Below are 19683 nucleotides of genomic sequence, written 5' to 3'. Positions count from 1 at the left end.
GACGGGCGCCGAGCACACCTCCATACCGGCGGCTGTTGGGAGTCGCCGAGCACACGTGTTCGACGCCTCTGAATCCTCTTTGATATCGTGACACTGCTCACTGCTGGGTCTCTGGTAAGTATTGATTACTGACATTTCCTTACGCGTTTGCTTGCACGAGAGAGGAGATTCAGAACCATGGCTCGGCTGAACCCGCGCTCAGCACCGTTGGATGTAGCAGTACTTCCATGATGATACGGGCCATGTTAGGATTCAAATTTTATTGTTTGTGCTAATCATATACTGATCATTTGACTTGTAGACCTGCAGCAGTGCTCACCTTTCTTTAATCTGCATGTGTTGGCACGCGCTCCCAATTACTGTAGCACACTAGACAAACTTTGAGAATAAAAAAAATATATATGTTCAGCACTCTTGATATTCTCCTGTACAAATTGATGAACATAGCAAACATATTGTTTCTTGTGCTTATCCTCTGATTTTGCCAAAACTAAAGGTTTAATTTTGTCAGAAAAATATGTGTTCACGTTTTGTCAGACCAAAATACTGAATTTTGTCAGTTAACTGACACGTATTCGTCTGAGGTGACACAAAAATCAATAAGACACCAAGAAAATCACTTTACACCGAGTAAAACGGAGAACAAAATTTTCTGCAAAAAAGAAAAAAGGAGGGAAAGAACAAAGTCAGAGCACTATACACATATTTTCGTGAGTGGCACTGTTGCAATCACACATAACGAGGCGAATAAGAAATAGTGAGCTGACCTAGTCAACATGGAGATTGAAGACGTATTGTATGTACCAATGCAAGATTCATAATTTAATGCCTAAGGGGATATGCAAACAGTAGGCTTTATTAGCAATGCTAGTAGTCTATTAAACAACAGTTAATGACTCCCGCCATGAGTTTTGATGTTCGCCGGACACAAATCCCAATAGATGGTGTGAGAGGATGTAGAGTGTTGAGCATGGGTTCGGCTGCACCATGGCTCCGTACAACTTTTTTGTTGCTTGCACTGTATGTAAGATCAATTCCTCAACAGTAGATAGATTTTAGCCAGAAAAACAAGAGCTACAGACATCTCCATACAATAATTTCTGAAGGGGCGATCTTCAATTATTTCTATAGTTATTACAGCACAAAACTACACTGCTCTACACATAGCAGGAAATGTACGTTTCAGAACCAGAATCAAAATCTAAAGCAGAAGCAGAATCTCCTTTTAAATGCGAGCAAACTTACATCAAATAGACTTAGACTGCTAGATACAACAAATTGGGCATGGTGTACCGCGTACGTCTACTAGGCATTTTCATGGTGAGCCGAGCGAAGTTCAACTAGTGAAGCGTACACCCCATCTTTGATGTTCATCAGGGACTCGTGTCCCCCTTTCTCCACAATTGCACCATCCTTGAGGACTGCAATGACATCGGCGCCTTTGATCGTCGAGAGGCGGTGCGCCACGGCAACCGTGGTCCTGCCAACCATCACATGATCCAAGGCATTCTGCACGATCCGCTCAGATTCAGCATCCAGGGCGCTGGTCGCCTCGTCAAGTAGTAGTATCTTCGGGTCTTTCAGTATGGCCCTTGCGATAGCCACCCGCTGCTTCTGGCCACCGGATAGTTGTATCCCTCTCTCCCCAACAGATGTTTCGTATCCTTGAGGAAGGCTTGATATGAACTCGTGCGCATTGGATGCCTTCGCCGCTGCAATGAGCTCCTCCTCACTGACTTCCTCATCCTTTCCGTAGGCTATGTTGGCACGAATTGTGTCATTGAAGAGTACAGGCTCTTGGCTCACTAGTCCAGTTTGCTTCCTCAACCAGTTGATGTTCAAGCTCTTGATTTCCACTCCATCCAATAAAATGGTACCTGAATCAGGATTGTAGAATCTCTCCAGCAGAGAGATTACAGTTGACTTGCCACAACCACTCTCTCCAACGAGTGCAATAGTCTATATAGGACCATAACAAACATAAGACACCAAGTACATGATTGTACAAGATATAACAATGTGATGAGTATACGAGAAGTAGGCTAACCTTTCCATAGGGAATGTGCAGGGTAAAGTTGTTAAATATTACAACATCTGGGCGTGTTGGGTAGTTGAAGCTGACATGTCGAAAATCGATATTGCCCTTGACCTCGTCTAAAGTCAAACCCTCATTGCTACTTGAGTCGATTTCAGACTTCCGGTCCAGCAAAGCAAATATGGAGATAGCTGAATCCTTTGCTTTTTTTGAATCGGATGCCATTGCACTTGTTTGAGATACTCCCAAAGTTGCTAACATCAGTGCGAAGAAAACCTGCAAAGTATGCCTTACTATGTGAAATGACCTCATGAAAGTGGTTAATCATGGAGGGAATTAAGATAAAAAAATACTAAGAAGAGGATCCTCAACCAGAAACTTTACTGCTGAAATAGTGCATATTTGTACCTCAAAAACATCACCAAAATTTGATTTGCCATGGCGCACGAATTGCCCTCCAACATAGAAACAAAGACCGTATGTAAGGTACAACATCAGGAATGAAAAACCAAATCCAATGCCCCCGGCTATTCCTGTTTTGAATCCTTGATTCTTTGAGGCTTCACATTTCTGCTCATATATTCTTGTAATTCTTTTTTCAAAACAAAAAGAAGCTACAGTCCTTATACTACTAACTGCATCTGTGGCCACTTGACTTGCATCTTCATTCATCATCTGATGAGAAATCCATTATCACAAACTCAAAAGGTGTTAAGAAAATGAAAAACAGTTATCTAAAGTGCCGATTCATACTATGCTTGATGAAGTAAGAAAAATGACTGCAATTCGTAAATTTAATCAGTTACTGTTATATAAATGGATCTGTCTATAGGTCTTCCACCTATTCCTCTTTCCTTTTTCACCTTAGTAAAAATCTCTAACAAATAAGTAATCACAACGAAGCAAGTAGCAATGACACTATGTGACTATGGTTGAGGACATGGTGTAATGTTTTAAGGATAAAAATTAAGCATAAAATCTATATCCGGTATAAATTTTGAAGGAGGTGGCGAACATTTTATAAAAAAATTAAGTTTTCCACCTCCTTCAAAATTTATATCAGATATATATCATACACAATATGAGATAGAACAATGACAGTATGTGACTATGGTTGAGGACATGGTGTAATATTTTAAGGAGAGCAAGAACACTAAGTCGTGACACTGGCCAAGAAGGAACTCAGATGTACACAATAGCGTTTGAGATATATGAATATGGGAAAGCTGAGGACCCTGACTGAAATAATCCATCAAAATCATGGGTAATGAGCTAGTAGTTCTAGATTGACAGTACAAGCTATGCATGCACTGCATCATTACTCGCTCCGGATCTCCAAAAGTCGTTTTTTGGAGCAAGTTTTGGAACATTGGCAACTAATATCTTTAAATTTATTTTAGCTAAATGATATACATAAATTTTCTCACAAGGAATTTCCAAAGTGTATAGTTTTCTTCACTTTTTATGCCTATAATACCGAAATTAGTGGTAAATTATGTATTTTGGATACAACGCCTATGCCCAAAGAAAAATATATCTAACTATAGGGTGTAGCATCTAGTTTTAGGGCATTATTCTCAAAATGTCATATAATTTGAGGAACATCCCAAGAACTTTGTTTAATGAATTACCTTAGCATCTTGACTGAAACCAGTCAAGAACTTCACATTAGCATAACCTTGAATACCAGTAAGTGGAATCACGCATATGATAATCAAAGCAAGCTTCCAGTCAGCAATGATAGCAATGACAACTCCCGTGACTAGATTTGAGATAATCTGAACCATTAAAGACAAGTTATCTCCCACTAAACGTCGGACATTTGAAGAATCAATTGACAGTCTTGCACCAAGTGCTCCGCTGTAAGACGTAATTTAGCGATTATATACAGTGACTGGTAGTAAAGTTCATACTATTTATAAGAACAAACAAAGAGAAAATATGTAACACACCTGGAATTTCTCGGATCATCAAACCAAGCAACTTCTTGGTGCACAATGCTTTGAAATGACAAAGCTCGGATGCGTTCTATAAGCTTGCCACCAGCTAGTCCAAACAAGGAGAACTCTACTGGTATTGAGATTATTGATATGATACCCATGACAACACACATCAGACCCCAAAAACTAGTATCCTTTCTGAGTTTATCTGGTTGCTCATAGAAAGCTTTAATGGCACCCGAAAGTATTAAACCAAACACTGGGAAAAGCACTCCATGGACTGCTGCGGCTAGAGATCCTAACAAAAGAATAGGTACCTCTGGCTTGTTAAGAAGTGCTAGTTGTACCATAGGAGCTCTCTTTCGGACCTCGCCATCACCATTCAGCTCTTCCTGATTTTGCCCAAGTGTTTCATTTCCTCCAGGAAATTCAATTGCGCTAGGTAGCCCAAAGGGGAGGGTGAAAGAATGCCCACTACTATTGCCTATTGAACCACTAATTGACCGCTTCATTGACAAGCTTTTACTTTTAGACCTTGGAGTAGACAATCGACGGTCTATTTTATGCTCTTTATGACTTTCTTGTAGCAGAACAAGTTGAGAGTACGCACCATCCAAGTTTAGCACCAATTCATCATGGGAACCTATATGCATGAAATTGAAAAATCTAATTAAGATGTGAAAAATAGGTTATTGGTAAAAAATGGGTGATAGAAACGAAATATTGACCTTGTTCAACTATCTTTCCGTGTTGAACAACTGATATGCAATCAGCATTTCTCACAGTAGTTAGACGATGTGCCACCACGAGCGTAGTTCTGTCCACCATTATTCTATCCAATGCCTCCTGAACTATCCTCTCTGACTCCACGTCTAATGCGCTAGTAGCCTCATCTAACAGAAGTATTTTGGGGTTTTTAATGATTGCTCTCGCAATTGCAATTCTTTGCTTTTGCCCCCCTGAAAGTTGAGCACCACGTTGGCCAACCATTGTGTCATAACCCTGGTATGAGATAAATGTAAATATCAGAACTCAACTCAAATGGAATAAATCTGGATTACATGATGTTTTATCACACACGTTGGGCAACTTATCAATGAAAATTGCTGCATTGGCGAGCTCAGCTGCTCTCTTGATCTCCTCAATTGTTGCGTCTTCCTTGCCATATGTTATGTTGTCTTTAATTGAGGTCATAAATAGCACTGGCTCTTGGCTAACAAGACCAATTTTCCCTCTTATTGAATCAAGCTGTAAACTCTTGATATTGATCCCATCAATTAAAACCTCACCATCATGTGGATCATAGAATCTCTCTACAAGACTAACCACAGTTGACTTCCCACTCCCACTCTCCCCAACTATAGCCATTGTAGTGCCACTAGGCACGAGAAGTGAGAATCCATCAAATATCAGTTGCTCAGGCCTTGCTGGATAGCTAAAATACACATCCTTCAGCTCAACTTCTCCCCTCATATCTTCCAATTGCTTACCATTATTGTCATCAGGATCGATTTTCGGTTTTCTCCTTATTGTTGTGAACAGTCGGTGTGCTGCTAATTGTCCTTCTACAAAGGCAGTCATACATGGGGCTGCATTACCTAAAGTCCTGCAAAAAATAGTTGATATCACTTTCTGTAATGTGATATGGAAGATATGAATTCTAATTCAAAGTATGAGTAAAGACTGACGCTGCCCCAATAATGATAGCCAATATGACTGTGATGACTTGTCCTCCTGTGTATCCTTTTGTAAGAGCCAACTTTCCACCGTACCAGATGGCTAAACCATAGCTAGAGAAGAGTGCAAAGAAAGCAGAACCCATGCCAAAGCCATTAGTAAGTCCTTCCTCAACAGCGGTCTTGTATGATTTGTGTATTAGTTTATTGTATGTTGTGATGGCCTGCTTCTCCCCATTGAAAGAAACAACCTATTTGCATATATAGACGTCATATAAATTAGAGAGTGCACATAAACTCATTTATAATAGCCATTATTCAAAACTTGTTTTGTCAACTAAACTTACTGTTTTTATAGCGCTAATTGTCTGTTCGACGACATTACCCGCAGCACTGTATGATGCTTGACGTCTGCTTGATATTTTGGACAACACTTTTGCCACTACTGCTCCAGTAAGTACAACTGGAGGTATGGCTGCCAACATGACAAGAGATAGAAGCCATCCTTTCACGAAACCTACAATGAAACCACCAACGAAAGTAGCCACAAGTGATTGAAACTTGCCGACCTGAAGAGTTTAGAATGCATGTCTATGTTAATTTCAATAAGATTAGGAATATAATGAATACAATTTTTTTCTTACATGTTCTTCATTGTACTTGGAGAAATTCCTTACCTTCTCACCAATAGCATCCTGAACTAGGACAGTATCACCGGACATTCTCGAAACGATCTGCCCAGTTGTCATTTCTAGGTCAAAGAATGATATATCCTGTCTCAACACAGCTTTGAGGTATAGAGATCGAATGCGTGTCGCTTGCCTTTCACCGGTAAGTGTCCAACATGACACCTCTGCATAGACAACAAGTTGGCTTGGGATGATCAACACTTTGGTTTACATATGATCAAAATATTTATATTGAATGTGTTACATGAGCAAAAAATGTCGTCGTGATTTCAAATATAATTTCATTCTGTTGAAATAAAAGAACATATAAACATTGTTTATCCTATATGCAAAAGGTTTGCTATCCTCCCTGGATAAGAACTTTAGCAACATGAGCTGGAATTCACGGCATGATGATACTAACTTGCATATTGAAAAAATAAGCATGCATGTGCATTAACTGCCATCTTCTCAAACATGCCAACAACTAGCTAGTATCAAGGCAGGTGACAGAAACGCATATGTATAGGTGTACAAAGTGTGCTCGTGCTCACGAAGAAAGGAGACGATTGTTGTTCCGATACCCAAGTAGACAAATTGTAGAACCACCTGCATAAAAACAAACGGGAATAAAATGAATAATGTATTCATGTGTTTGCCATCTGACAGCCATGTATATGTGCAAAGAAATAAATATTACTATTTATGTAGATAAGTGATGATATGTGGTTAAAAAGCTTCAAGTTGGCTAGAAATTCTTCCAGAACCGGAATTATGACCAATCCACGATGATCCCACATATGCATAGATCTTGTAGATGGATAAATGAACATAGAACAAGTGTCTTGAACTACAAATGAATATTAACCGCTAAGGTAACCTATCAGTGAAATTTTGAAATTTGAGCTCCAAAATTTATATATCCATGTAGAATGTAGAGGATGGAGCAAAATTGTGTGGATCGGTTAGTGTATTTCTTACTAGAGATTGTAGTGTTTTCTTCAAGCTGGAATTCATGGACAAAATTGATTAAGCATCAATCAATTATGTTTATCTAGCTCCCGATGGTAAACTGACAGTGTGGATCATCTCCAATGGTAAGCTGACAACGTGAATCATCTCCACCCCCAACATGGTGAAGCGCACAAGTGGCAACCAAGCTGGCAACTGGCAATTCTTTGTTCGAACCACTGGAGTTTCAACTATAACTTTTATGAGTTGTTGGGCTAGTGACCTCACAAACCAATTTCAAGGACTGGCATTATGATGTACTATCTTTATTTCGGGAAACTAGCACATAGGCCTGTGATATGCATGATCGGTTCATTGTGACATCTATAAGGGGGGAGTGTCAAGGAGAAATGTACTCCAACCCCATCGGTTCACGGGGTAGGGCACGTAGGTCTTTAATTTTTTTTAAATATACTGGTAAGAATAGTTCTTTCAGATATGCAAACTAAAGTTCAACCTGTGATTCAGTCTACCCTTTGTAAGTGGCATCACATGAAATTACAATACTACATGAATAGCGCAAAATATCAAGAATTAAATTTTGAACTATATACTTTGTACTAAATCAGCGACACTTATTTTGTGACGGAGTGAGTACATGACATTAGATAGGTTTCCCAAATTGCTTTGTAGAATGAACATGAGCATAACTATTATTGATATGTCTACATTGGCAAGTTTTGTACGTTGAAACAATAGTACTTCCACTATTCCAAATAAGATAAATTTTATTACTTGCTAAGTTTCTAATATGGATTTTTTTATCAATACTTTTGCATGTGTATAATAAACAATAATTAAATTGTAGTATTAATGAGAGAATTGGACGAATATAATCAGACAATTGTGACCTTATGAATCTATATATATTTTAGACATATTGAATGTCAAACTTAGATAACATTGGGTGCCTGCTTTCTTGTTTCATATACGTAATGTTTTATCAAAGGAATTATGTAGCGCACATATTTAATATAGTATTTTATTTATAGCGAGTTTGAATGGCGATAATGATAAAATTAATCTTTAAGTTGTCACAATAAGATGTCACTGCCATTAGGATTATGCAAATCAATTTAACAGTATGCATATCGGCATATGTATGAAATTGTAATTTCCTAGATATTGTTTCATAATTTTATAGTACAAACGACACCCTTGTCTTCACGTTCACTCGGATTAATATATGTTCAATACAATTGTTTTTGTGCATGTTAGGATATGAACCGAGGAGAGTTTCCTTACAATATCTTTAAACCCCATAATTTTCATTATGATACTTTTAACAAATACTATTATGATCTTAAATGTGTCATAATTTTACCCATTCAGATAATGCAATGAACTGGATTATAACGTCATAATGGTATGTGTGTACTCAAATAATAATGTAATTTTGGTCTATTATATATTTTTTAAGAGAAAAGTATACTTTTCGTCCCTCAACTCTTGGTGAAGTCTAGATTTGGTCCCTCAACTTCCAAACCGGACAACTTGCACCCCCAACAACCGAAACTGGACAAGATTAGTCCCTGGACTCGGTTTTGACCGGTTTTGGTGTTGACTCACCCCTGTTTTGACTGGTGCTCACTCATATTCCAGTAATTTTTATACCTGTGAAGTTTTGAAATCCACATACACTTTTCAACTCTGCGTAGGTTTTTCAGGGTCGCGTATTTTTTGTAAAAAATAAACATATTTTTTTCAAATCAGCGAACTATTCTGAAATTCGCGTACTTTTTTTCAAAAATAAACATACTTTTCTCAAATCAGCGAACTATTCTGAAATTCGCGTACTTTTTTCAAATCCGTGATTTTTTAACATTTATGTACTTTTTTCAAATCCCCATATTTTTCCCAAGTTTGTGTAGTTTATCAAATCCAAGTATTTTGCAAAGCCATGAACTCTTTTTGAAATCGCATACTTATTTGAAATCCACATGCTTTTCAAAGTCCGCATTTTTTTTAAATTTGTGTTCCTTTTATAATCCATGAACTTTGTATGAAATTCACGTGCTTGTTTCAAGTTGAAATAATTTTTGAAATCCACATATTTTTGGGCAAAAGAAGTCCATATCCGCGTACTTTTTTCAAGTTCGCATAAATTTTTCAAATTCATGAACTCTTTCAAAAAAAATGTACTCGAATATGAAAAGGTACATCAATTTAAAACATTAAATGAACTTTAAAAAATACGCATATTTGAAAAAGTACATGAAGTTGGAAAAAGTACGCAGATTTTAAAAAGTACACAAATTTTAAAAAGGTTCATGTATTTGAAAAAGTAACCGAATTTAAAAACATTACGTGGGCTTGGAAAAGGTAGGCAAATTTGAGTTGGAACGGTCAAAACCGGGGTAGGACAGCACCAAAACCGGTCAAAACCATGACCAGAGATGAATCTTGTCCGGTTTCAAAAGTTAAGGATGCAAGTTGTTAGGTTTTGAAGTTGAGGGACCAAATCTAGACTCTGTCTAGAATTGAGGGACGCAAAGTATACTTTTATCTTTTTTAATGAAGTTTAATTATTCACTGAATATGCATTGTACGGTTATGTGATCCAACAATTATATTCCTATGTACAGTTACATAGCTCTAACAGCTGTGATCTGCTTAGGAGTTGTTATGATGATCAACCGATTTGTGACATATTTAGTTAATAATGGTTTAGCACATAAATGGCACAATTTTTTGCTATGAGAAAATTCCCAGGATGCAGAATAAGTTATTTTTCATCCGAGGTAATCTTACAATCACTTCATAAATAAATTACGTTTGGAATAGAAATAGTTACATTTATATTGATTTACTACGTAAAATTTGGTATAAGAAAACAAAAATATAGGTTATAAGACCAGAAAAATCGCATTTTATGTATTTTACATTCATAATTTTACGTAACGTAAAATATTTTTTATGACAAGCATATATTTTCTTACATTCTGTTTTTACGTATAAAATAAGACTAAATTTACAAAACGTAAAATTACGGTGCATTGATGTCAAAATAGAGAGCGGGTGAAAAATAACTATTCCTCATCCAGAATGACGAATAGCGCGACCCTATATACATCCTCAAAAGCTAATTTACTTAGGAAAGGCATACACGTTGATGCTAAAGTTGGATTGTAGAATGGCAGAAAAGCCACGTTGTGACCGACAATAACATGCAAACCCACGGCCAAAAGCATAATAGCGTGCTATTATTACAACTAGAAGAACAATCTAAATGGGCTTAGAGATAAATACATTGGTGGTCACTGGAGTTGAGGTGAAACCACGGTATGCTCACGATACTTTCTAATATGCACATTATGGTCACTAAATATGACTTGCCGAGAAAGGGCATGTAGCCTAGTGGTTGCAACGACCTTAGTAGCACAGGTCCTGGGTTTGACTCCCGGTGGGACCGGATTTAAACAGGTCTAGGCAAAAGTTTATGTAATAAAGGACGTAGGGTTATTGCCCTACAGTAAATAGTAAAAAAAAGTATGACTCGTAATGATTCTAATGTCACTGGTTCATCATATAGTTTTGTATCTATATACCTAAACAGTTCATCCCCACTACCTCTATTATCTTAACATGCACACATGCCGCCTCGTCAAAGGCCCACCACAACATGCAAAAGAACAAGTTTTCCATTATTTGTGATCACATCCGCACATCCCACCTCACCACACATGCCACCTCATCAAAGTGCCACTCAACGTGCATGGGAAAAAAGTTTCCCATTATATTATTATAGTCAAAATATTTTTCGACTATACAATCATCAAATGCAATGCATAATATATGTTTTCAGTTTTGGTTCATATATTATTAATTCAACTATTCATGTTTTATACAATCAAATCACTCAAAATGTGTTGCAATCGATTCCCGCAACAACGCACGAGCTATTCTCTAGTTTAATCTATGAGGCACTCGGTTGACTTGTCAAACAATCCATGTGGCAAATAATGGTGCCTCGTCAATTGCATGTGCTCCATGCATGTGTGGGTCCCATAGTTAATGAATGGAAGAAATAAGTACTGGAAAATAAAATTATGCGTGTTGAAATTGATATGCATAATGGCAAAAAAACTACATTGTGATTGTGACCAACAACGATGACCACAAAATAATGGCATGCTATTGTTATAAATTTTTTCTGGGAAGATGCTATTGTTATAACTAGAAGAACAACCTAAATGAGATTGGTATGGAGAATTGAGATGGATATGATGCACAAGGCCGGGATAGACCGATGCTGACAAACAGGCCATGAATGGTGGAGGTGCAGTTTTCAGAGGTGGTGGAGCTTGGATATCGGTTGCAGCCTGGTGCCACACAGTAGAGTAGCTAGTTAACTCGAACGAATGCTCTGAAACTCCATCTCCTAAAAATGCTACCAAAATAGGGAATGAAACCATTTAACAATCATTAATACCAACTATCGCTATAACTTTTAGCGAGTCTTTTAAAAATACTTCCTCGGTTTTTATTTACTTCGCATATTAGCTTTGTCTCGAACCAAATTTTGTAAACATTGACCAAGTTTGTACAAAAAATTATTACGTCCACAATAAGAAAATCAATACCATCCGAATCATCATTCAATATATTTGCATAACACACACACACACACACACACACACACACACACACACACACACACACTAATATGCGGAGTAAGTAAAAATGGAAAGAGTATCATTTTGTCTTTATAATTAGGGAATGAGAGGGGAAATATAGAGGACTCTCTCCCGAATTATTTTTGTGCTAATGAAGCTTCGCGCAAGTTCCTACATTTTTTGTACGGGAGAGAGTTCTCTATATTTCCTACAAGTCTGTACAAGCTTCGCGCATGTTCCTACAATGGTTTTTTCGGTTTTCTTCGAGTTTTCTTCTGTTTTTCCTTATTTCTCTTTATTTGTATGTTCTTTTCTTTGGTTTCTTTGTTTCTTTCTTCGGTTTTCACTGATTCGCTCTGGTTTTTTTTATCTTTCTTTGTTCTTTTTTTCAACACATGTTTAGGTTTTTCATACACATTGTACATTCTTCGTATACACCAAGAACATGTTTTTATACATGTTTAAGATCTTTCAAATGCGGGATTGGCATATTTCAAATATATGTTTTGATGTCTACTTTTTCATACACATTGTAAATTTTTCGTACACATCTAAAACATATATTATATAAAAAAAATTCAACATAGATGATTATATTTATTTGAAATATGTGTTTTAAATTTATTTTTAATACGTGTTAAACATTTTTCAAATATGTTTTTGAGACATTTTATCCAAATGATACAAAATATTTTCAAAACTATGCAAACATTTTTTAACATTGTATAAAATTGCTTTAAGAAGTCAAAACATATTTTTGAAACATGTGGACATTTTTTTACAAATTAAAATGTACACTCTTAATGGTACCATACTATTTTTTTAACTACACAAACATTCTTTAAAAAGTATAACATTCCGGCATATCACACATTTGTTTATTGATAGAAACATTTTAAAGGTTAGAACATTTTTTGACATTGCATGAACATTTTTGTAATATGCGATGAACACTTTAAAATAATTAAATAAATTATTTTATATAATATATTTGTTTATTATGTTTTAATATAAAAAGTTAAAAAAATAAAAGTAAACAAACTGCGTGATGTCAGTGTGATGAAACCATATGACTACTAGGTCGGCCCACTACCAGGTCTATGTAGGCGAGCTCGACTTCCATCTTGCTAATGGCAAGACATAGACTCGCCCCTTCTTGCACCGAGACCAACTAGTTCACGAGTGCTCCTTCGGGAGCCTTGCAACTATCAGCTCACTTGGCGTGCTCTCAGCCGCCCGCCATGTGTCGCGCTCTGGGCGCTCCCACCAGATTTTTTTTATTTTTCCGCACATGTTTTTGGCTTTTTAAAAGGTTTTTTCCGGGGTTTTTTTTGATGTTTTGGTTTTCCATCGGCCTACCTTAGCTTTTGGGTCAAATAAAATTTGGTCGAAAAATACGCTTTTCCTTTTTATTTTTTGACGAGAGTCACGGTTTTGCTTCCGCGAAAGGCACGGTTATGCTTTCGCGAGAGGCATGATCATGCCTCTCGAAAACAAAACAAAAACGCATTTTCTGTTCTTTTTCTTCCGCGAGAGTCACGGCCGTGCCTTTCACAAACAGAACAAAACACGTTTTCTGTTTTTTTTCACGAAAAGCACGGTTTTGCTTCCGCAAGAGGCACGGTTGTACTTTCGCGAGAGTCACTGTCGTGCCTATCGGAAAGGGAAAAAACATGTTTTCTGTTTTTTTCCTTCTAGGAGAGGCACGATTTTGCTTCTGCGAGAGGCTCGGTTATGCTTTCGCGAGTCTCGAAAACGAAAAAATGTGTTTTCTATTTTTTTCCTTCCACGAGAGGCACAGTTTTGCTTCTGCAAGAGGCACAGTTGTGATTTCACGAGAAGCACGGGCATGCCTCTTTAGAAAAGGGAAAAACCCGTTCTCCCGGTTCGGTTTTTCAAAACCTATCAACATGGGATCTAGTTTTGAAGATATCGATGCGAGGAATCCAACGGTGAAAACGGTTCAAGATTTCGACGCACGGTTTAAGAGATAAACATTTTGAATAAAGGGATCTACGAAAAAAAGGGAAAACTCCCAGATTGTGACAAGAGGCGCACATGCAGCGCGCCACTTGTTGCAACCTGGGAAGGTGGGATTGATCTTTTTCTTATGGGAAGGTTTTTTTAGGGAATTTTTTACCTGATCTTTTTTTATGAGAAGGTAGGAGTGATCTTTGTAACGAGTACTCCTCAACTAGTGATTTCGTCTTGCGCCTAAATCATCACTGGTGCTCGTGCGGATGCTAGGTGGGCTGCAGCCCATTATCTAGTCCGCTTGCTTGGCTCGGCTGCTTGACACTCGCTGGCCCGTCTAATGCTTTAGGATAAACACATTTTTTGATTAACAAATATGGCCTTTTATAGGTTAAAAATCCATACTTTCAAATTTTGAAAAGGCATTCATGAATTTTAAAGACTTAAAAAAGTTTAAAAATGTTCTAATTTTAAAAACAATGAATCAAAAAATCAGATATTTTCATAATGTCCATTGAGTCTTAAAAAGTTCAAAAAATTAGAAAATTTTCCTTAATTTGAAAATCTTCATAAATTCTAAAAATCTCATGAATTTGAATAATTTTTAGGAATTGGGAAAATATATTCATAAAATTGTGTTCATGAATTTGAAATAATAGAAAATGAAAAAAAATACTATAAAAACTAGCCAAGAAGAACCTTCAAGAAGGTTCTAAAAATTTGGGAAACCCACAACAGTGGAACCTTCAAGGAAGGTACCAAAACTAGAAAACCATCTATTCATGGGTCGGCCAGTTTACTTCCAGTGTGAGCAGTTTCTATTATTAGGGCGCAATTCAGCGCCTTAAGCGCTGAATAGGAAATTCCCAGGTTAGGATTGAGGATGAATTCCTTGGGCCTAAGGAATGTGTTGCTTCATTTCACAATATTCTAGGTCGGGTCTGACCGGTTATCATCCCGTGGAATGTTGTGATCCATTGCTGGTAAATATTCCTTACATAGTGGTCATATACTCATATGATAGTTTCTTGCCGTTATTTTGATTTAGCACACATCGTCTGATCTAGTAGAATTGCATGATTATGCTAATGTTTATGTACAATTAGGATGTCATATATAGCAGTTGTTATTTATTTTGCTATTATGAAGATATATCAGTTGTGGATTGGTTAAACATAAGGGAGCCCATCGGATTAACCTCAAGATGTTTTGTTTTTCATGGTGTATGTATCATGCTTTATGTACTCCATGTGTCTGTAGATAGATGAAGTTTGGATATTGAATGGCATCAAATATGAAACATTGACCATTATTTATCACGTGAATGTATTACAATGAGAATATGTTAAATAGATGATAATTTGGATATTCATGTGGTCTCTCTGATCCTAAATAGATGGGGTTTCAAATATTAATATGGTATACGATATGCAATTTTGATCATCATTTATAACATGGATATATCCCACTGTAAATTAACAAAATTAGGATATTGTGAAAATAGTTTCATGGTAATAGAATAGTATTAGTTCACATGGTTCACCGGCATAGAATATGCCATTTAAGACACCTAGGGCACATGGTTTCAAAAAGTCGCCGGAGTAAGGCAGCCAGGATTGTTTATTTCGAACTATAACAAATACACCTACATCGCAAAATGGTTTCAGGTGACAATAACATATCACACACGGTCAAAACTTTAAGCCCATGTGTAAAAGGTTCCAACTTACGTAGTCCTCTCCTCCATCTTTGCCCACCTTTCTCTGTACCATCACCCTCTAATCTTCCCATCTCCCTCTCTCAAATCACCAGCAACCGATGCCCTCCCCCCTCCGTCGCCGCTCACTCATCTTCTCTACACCGGATGGCCACAATGCTAGCATCGACGGCTAGTGCTTGCTAAAAACCCATTATCTTCTGCTGCCGGTGCTAGCATCGACAGTTGTCAAGCCTCAGGAGGGCAGCAGAAGACGATGGCCACAACACTACACCGGCAAGCTCTAGCTGTTAAGCCTCGGGAATCAGGGCGCCGCACCTCATGGTCGTCTGTGTGCCTACACCCCCTGAGAGCTCCCTCCAACAAACTCATGGTTCAGGGTGAGGCTTGCCTCCTTCGTCAGCTTGGCAGCCACAGTTGTACTTCACCAGATTCGTGTAGACAAGTAGAGGAAGGGTTCCCTTTACCATATTTGGCCAAGACGAGGAGAGGTTGGTGATGGTGGTCGTCAAGCTCCTTCCATGACTACCTTTTGTGTTTCCTTGGCAACAACGGTGGATGTTACAGTACTAGTGTGACCAAGTTGCAGAAGGAGTGGCAAACAACAACTCCTTCATCTCCTAGTGAGCTCGGGCTCCGTGATTCCACAAAAATGATGGATCTACGATGTGTTGGTTGTCTACCCGTCTTTATGACACTCCATCTCGTCTGTGCTCCCTTTTTAATCTGTGGTTCACAACTCACACGATTTTGTTTCATGTGACTGTGGGATATTGACTAAATATTGCATGTGAGTTAGGGTCGGTGTGCAATGAGACCCCAAAATCGATACAGTTTTGTGCACATACTGAGGGAAGCCGTATGTGATATGCTTTCTTGAACCGTGTGTGATGATTAATTTTATATTGGTGATGGCACCCCTATTTTATGGGGTTTCAGCAAAACAAAACAAAAACACTAAAACCCTCCCATACTCACCTTGTGTTGTAGGGAGGGCTCTCTTTCACCCTATTTCCCCTACATCTAGGGAGAGAATAGGGGCTCTCCATCCTTCCCACAAGACTCCAACCGCCATGAAATTGCCTTCCTACCACCACCCATCTTCTTCGATCTGCTGCCCCCGGCGCTAGCATCGACAGCTAGAGCTCGCCGTAGCTCTCCTGGGATCGTCCGGGCTCACCAGAGCTTGCCGGAGACCTCAGAGCTCCCTGTGCTGCCGCTTACTTCTTTTTCTATTCTTATTATGAGAAAAGAGGAGAAGAAAAAGAACAAGAGCGAAGGATGTAGGGGTGACGGTTGGAGAGGCACCAAAAAAGAAGGCCCACAAACAGCCTTCTAAAAGGGAGGTAAATTTAGGAAGATCGGAGATGCATGGTTGGAGTTGCGTTAGTGTAAGATGAGTCAAAGTTTCGGTTTTGGCCTAGTTTTTGGCTAATTAACTGATCAATGCTCTTCTTCTTGAGTAATGGATTGAGCTCTAAGGCTCTGATTTCTAAAAAGAAAAAGTCAAAGTTTGGGAAATATAACGTTTTTTGACACTGTCATATTGTCAGTCAAAAAACTTCTTATACTATTAAGTTACAGAGGTATACCAACTCGGACGCAGCAATACACACAGACGAGGACGTACGGTGTAATTAAGCCTGCCATGGAAGGTTAGACAGATGGGCCTTACTTTGTTGACCCGCTGAAGGACGTCATCGCCGGTGGCGTCGCCGAAGGCGTTGAGGGTGTCACCGAAGATGATCGTCATGAGGGGCTGCGAGACGCCGTTGGCCAGCGCGGCCACCGTGCCGACCAGCATCAGCAGCAGGTCCGTGCCGTCGGCGTACCGGAAGAGCCCCATGAAGGACACCTTCTCTTGCTGCCCCACGCTCTCCTCCTCCCCCTCGGCAGCCACTGCTGCTGTGTCCATTGCTAGCGGGGTAGCTCGTCCCCAACCCACTGCTTTGTTTGTCTACAGCCTGAGTCTCACGATTGAAGTTCTCTGTTTGGATTAATCTGCAGGGTATTTATGCTTGGGCTGGCCAATGCTTGGAGATATAAGTGGGCATATTATTATACCGTTGCAACCACATGCATGCACTCTTGTCTAAACACAAACACACACACACACACACACACACACACACACACACTGTTGCCAGAGTAGGGTATAGTTACGCTCCACTAAAACCAAAGAGTACAACCTCATAGTTGTTGAAATAAAGTGTACTCTTTTTCTTTCTTTTGAGTGGAAGAAGTGTACTCTTTTTCTTTCTTTTGAGTGGAAGAAGTGTACTCTTTTAGAAGTCCGGAAGTGTACAATTATAGGTTTGAAGGTATCGTAACGTGACATTTGCACATTATTAGACATAGATTTTTTTTGTATTTTATTAGACATAGATTTGAATATAAATACATAACCAACGGCATGCCACTCTACCTAGAAAAAGCATTTTTTTTAACTGCTGTAAAATAGCAAACTCCGGCAGATGATGGATTAATTTTTGCACTCATGAGCCCAAAATACGATCATCCAAGCAGAAGCAGGGTCTTAGTCTACACAGGCCGTCAGACTATTCTGGGACATGATCTTTCCTTGGGAATCACTTAACCACAAGTTGGCGATATATAGTTTGTGTCGAATGTCTGTCCCCGGAAGCTTCCTACTAATAAGGAACATATCTAGCAAGCTGACTGGACGCACGTGCTTTTACAGAAGATGAGAGCACTACGTGCTGTAGTTGGTGAACTAACCTCTTGTCACTTACCTGTAATATTAATCAGGAGAGACCTATCAAACAGAAATAATCTTCTAATTTTATCCTGACTAGCTTCCTCTAGGTACATAATTAATAATTAAACTTGTTGTCCAGGCTGATGTATTACGATAGCGATGAACGGCTCTCCTTCCTACTTATAAGTCATCAGAAAGTTAACTATTTAAGGTAGACATTTGTGTGCAGACAGTCGATTTTTGGGTGACAATCGGCTATTATGTCTCTTAATTTACAACAAGTGAGTTTCGTTAGAAGCTTCCGCCAAAAATGAACTTTCTGAGAAAGTTCAAGCAAATCCAACCCCTTTGGGTGAGCGCTAGTTATCCTAGTGTTGAGTTTACAGTACTCGATCGCCAGGACCGATTGACCAGCCTATGTGGACTAGTTCATAGGGTTCTAATTCCTACAATGGACATCATATAAACCTTTCCTGATTAGAATGGTTCTTGTTAATTTTATTCTAGGTAACTAAATAGTGTAATTAATTTTAGGAAGACAACAAGTAAAGCTAAATTAATCCAAATAGAGAACTTCTGTTGAATTAAGCAGAAAAAATTAGCATGGCAATCTCGTGTGAAGGCTTCACTTTCTTTTGCACTTGTGATCTCAGGCCCTGAGATGCAATTGTGGCTGCCGAACCGTCGAATAGATTTTCTTGGAAAAGGAGGATGATCTGATCTGATCTCTCGCGAAGAAGTGGGGCGAGCGGATGTGAAAGTAGTGTGAGCACGTTGGCAGTTGAGTGTAGAATTCATGGGCAGGATATGTAGTGAAGGGAGGTATGCATACAATCTTTAATTTCTATGATCTTATTTATGCAGAAATTGCTTTGAACTAGAGATGGCCCTAACATTAGAATTGTGCATGCAGGATAAAAAAGCAGACAATGTTTAATTTTTGTTAGTTTAAGAAGCACACTTTCTTTCTTGTCTCTGCGATACAAATTTAAATATAAGTATCATAGTAAATTCAATAATTATCCATATTTAACAGCGACTTATAAAATTGGTCCACATACAAAGTGCTCACACAGGGGTGATAGGGATATACTCATTTGGTGACTAACCTTCTTCTCTCATCTACATAGAAACACTTCCTCTATTCCAGTTTATGAGACACACACACAATGACTTGACCATCAATTTAACCTACAAATTATGAGTTATATGCCAAAATTTATAACACTGAATCTGTATCCGAAACTAGAAAGGAGCACTCAGCTACTAGTCTCGGCGACAGGTGTACTTCTATGGCAATGTTTTCTATACATTACAAGTGCCGAGG

At 38.4% G+C, this 19683-nt stretch overlaps 1 protein-coding gene across 1 annotated transcript; it reads right to left on the bottom strand.

The window, feature by feature from the left end:
• Window positions 1-1025: 1025 nt before the first annotated feature.
• On the bottom strand, window positions 1026-17591 carry LOC119361682 (ABC transporter B family member 11-like). The gene is made up of 12 exons (XM_037626813.1): window positions 17313-17591; window positions 6874-6928; window positions 6329-6504; window positions 5999-6220; window positions 5664-5902; window positions 5056-5581; window positions 4704-4977; window positions 3988-4618; window positions 3667-3895; window positions 2444-2710; window positions 2048-2311; window positions 1026-1959 (listed from the first exon to the last, which is right to left on the bottom strand). The coding sequence occupies exons 1-12, from the start codon at window positions 17550-17552 to the stop codon at window positions 1306-1308; spliced, it is 3777 nt and encodes a 1258-aa protein (XP_037482710.1). The 5' UTR covers window positions 17553-17591; the 3' UTR covers window positions 1026-1305.
• Window positions 17592-19683: the final 2092 nt, after the last annotated feature.

The sequence above is a fragment of the Triticum dicoccoides genome, chromosome 2B (assembly GCF_002162155.2).
Source record: "Triticum dicoccoides isolate Atlit2015 ecotype Zavitan chromosome 2B, WEW_v2.0, whole genome shotgun sequence".
Lineage (NCBI taxonomy): Eukaryota > Viridiplantae > Streptophyta > Magnoliopsida > Poales > Poaceae > Triticum > Triticum dicoccoides.
Note: the sequence above shows the minus strand (reverse complement) of the source record. Positions and strands in the feature narration are given on the sequence as shown.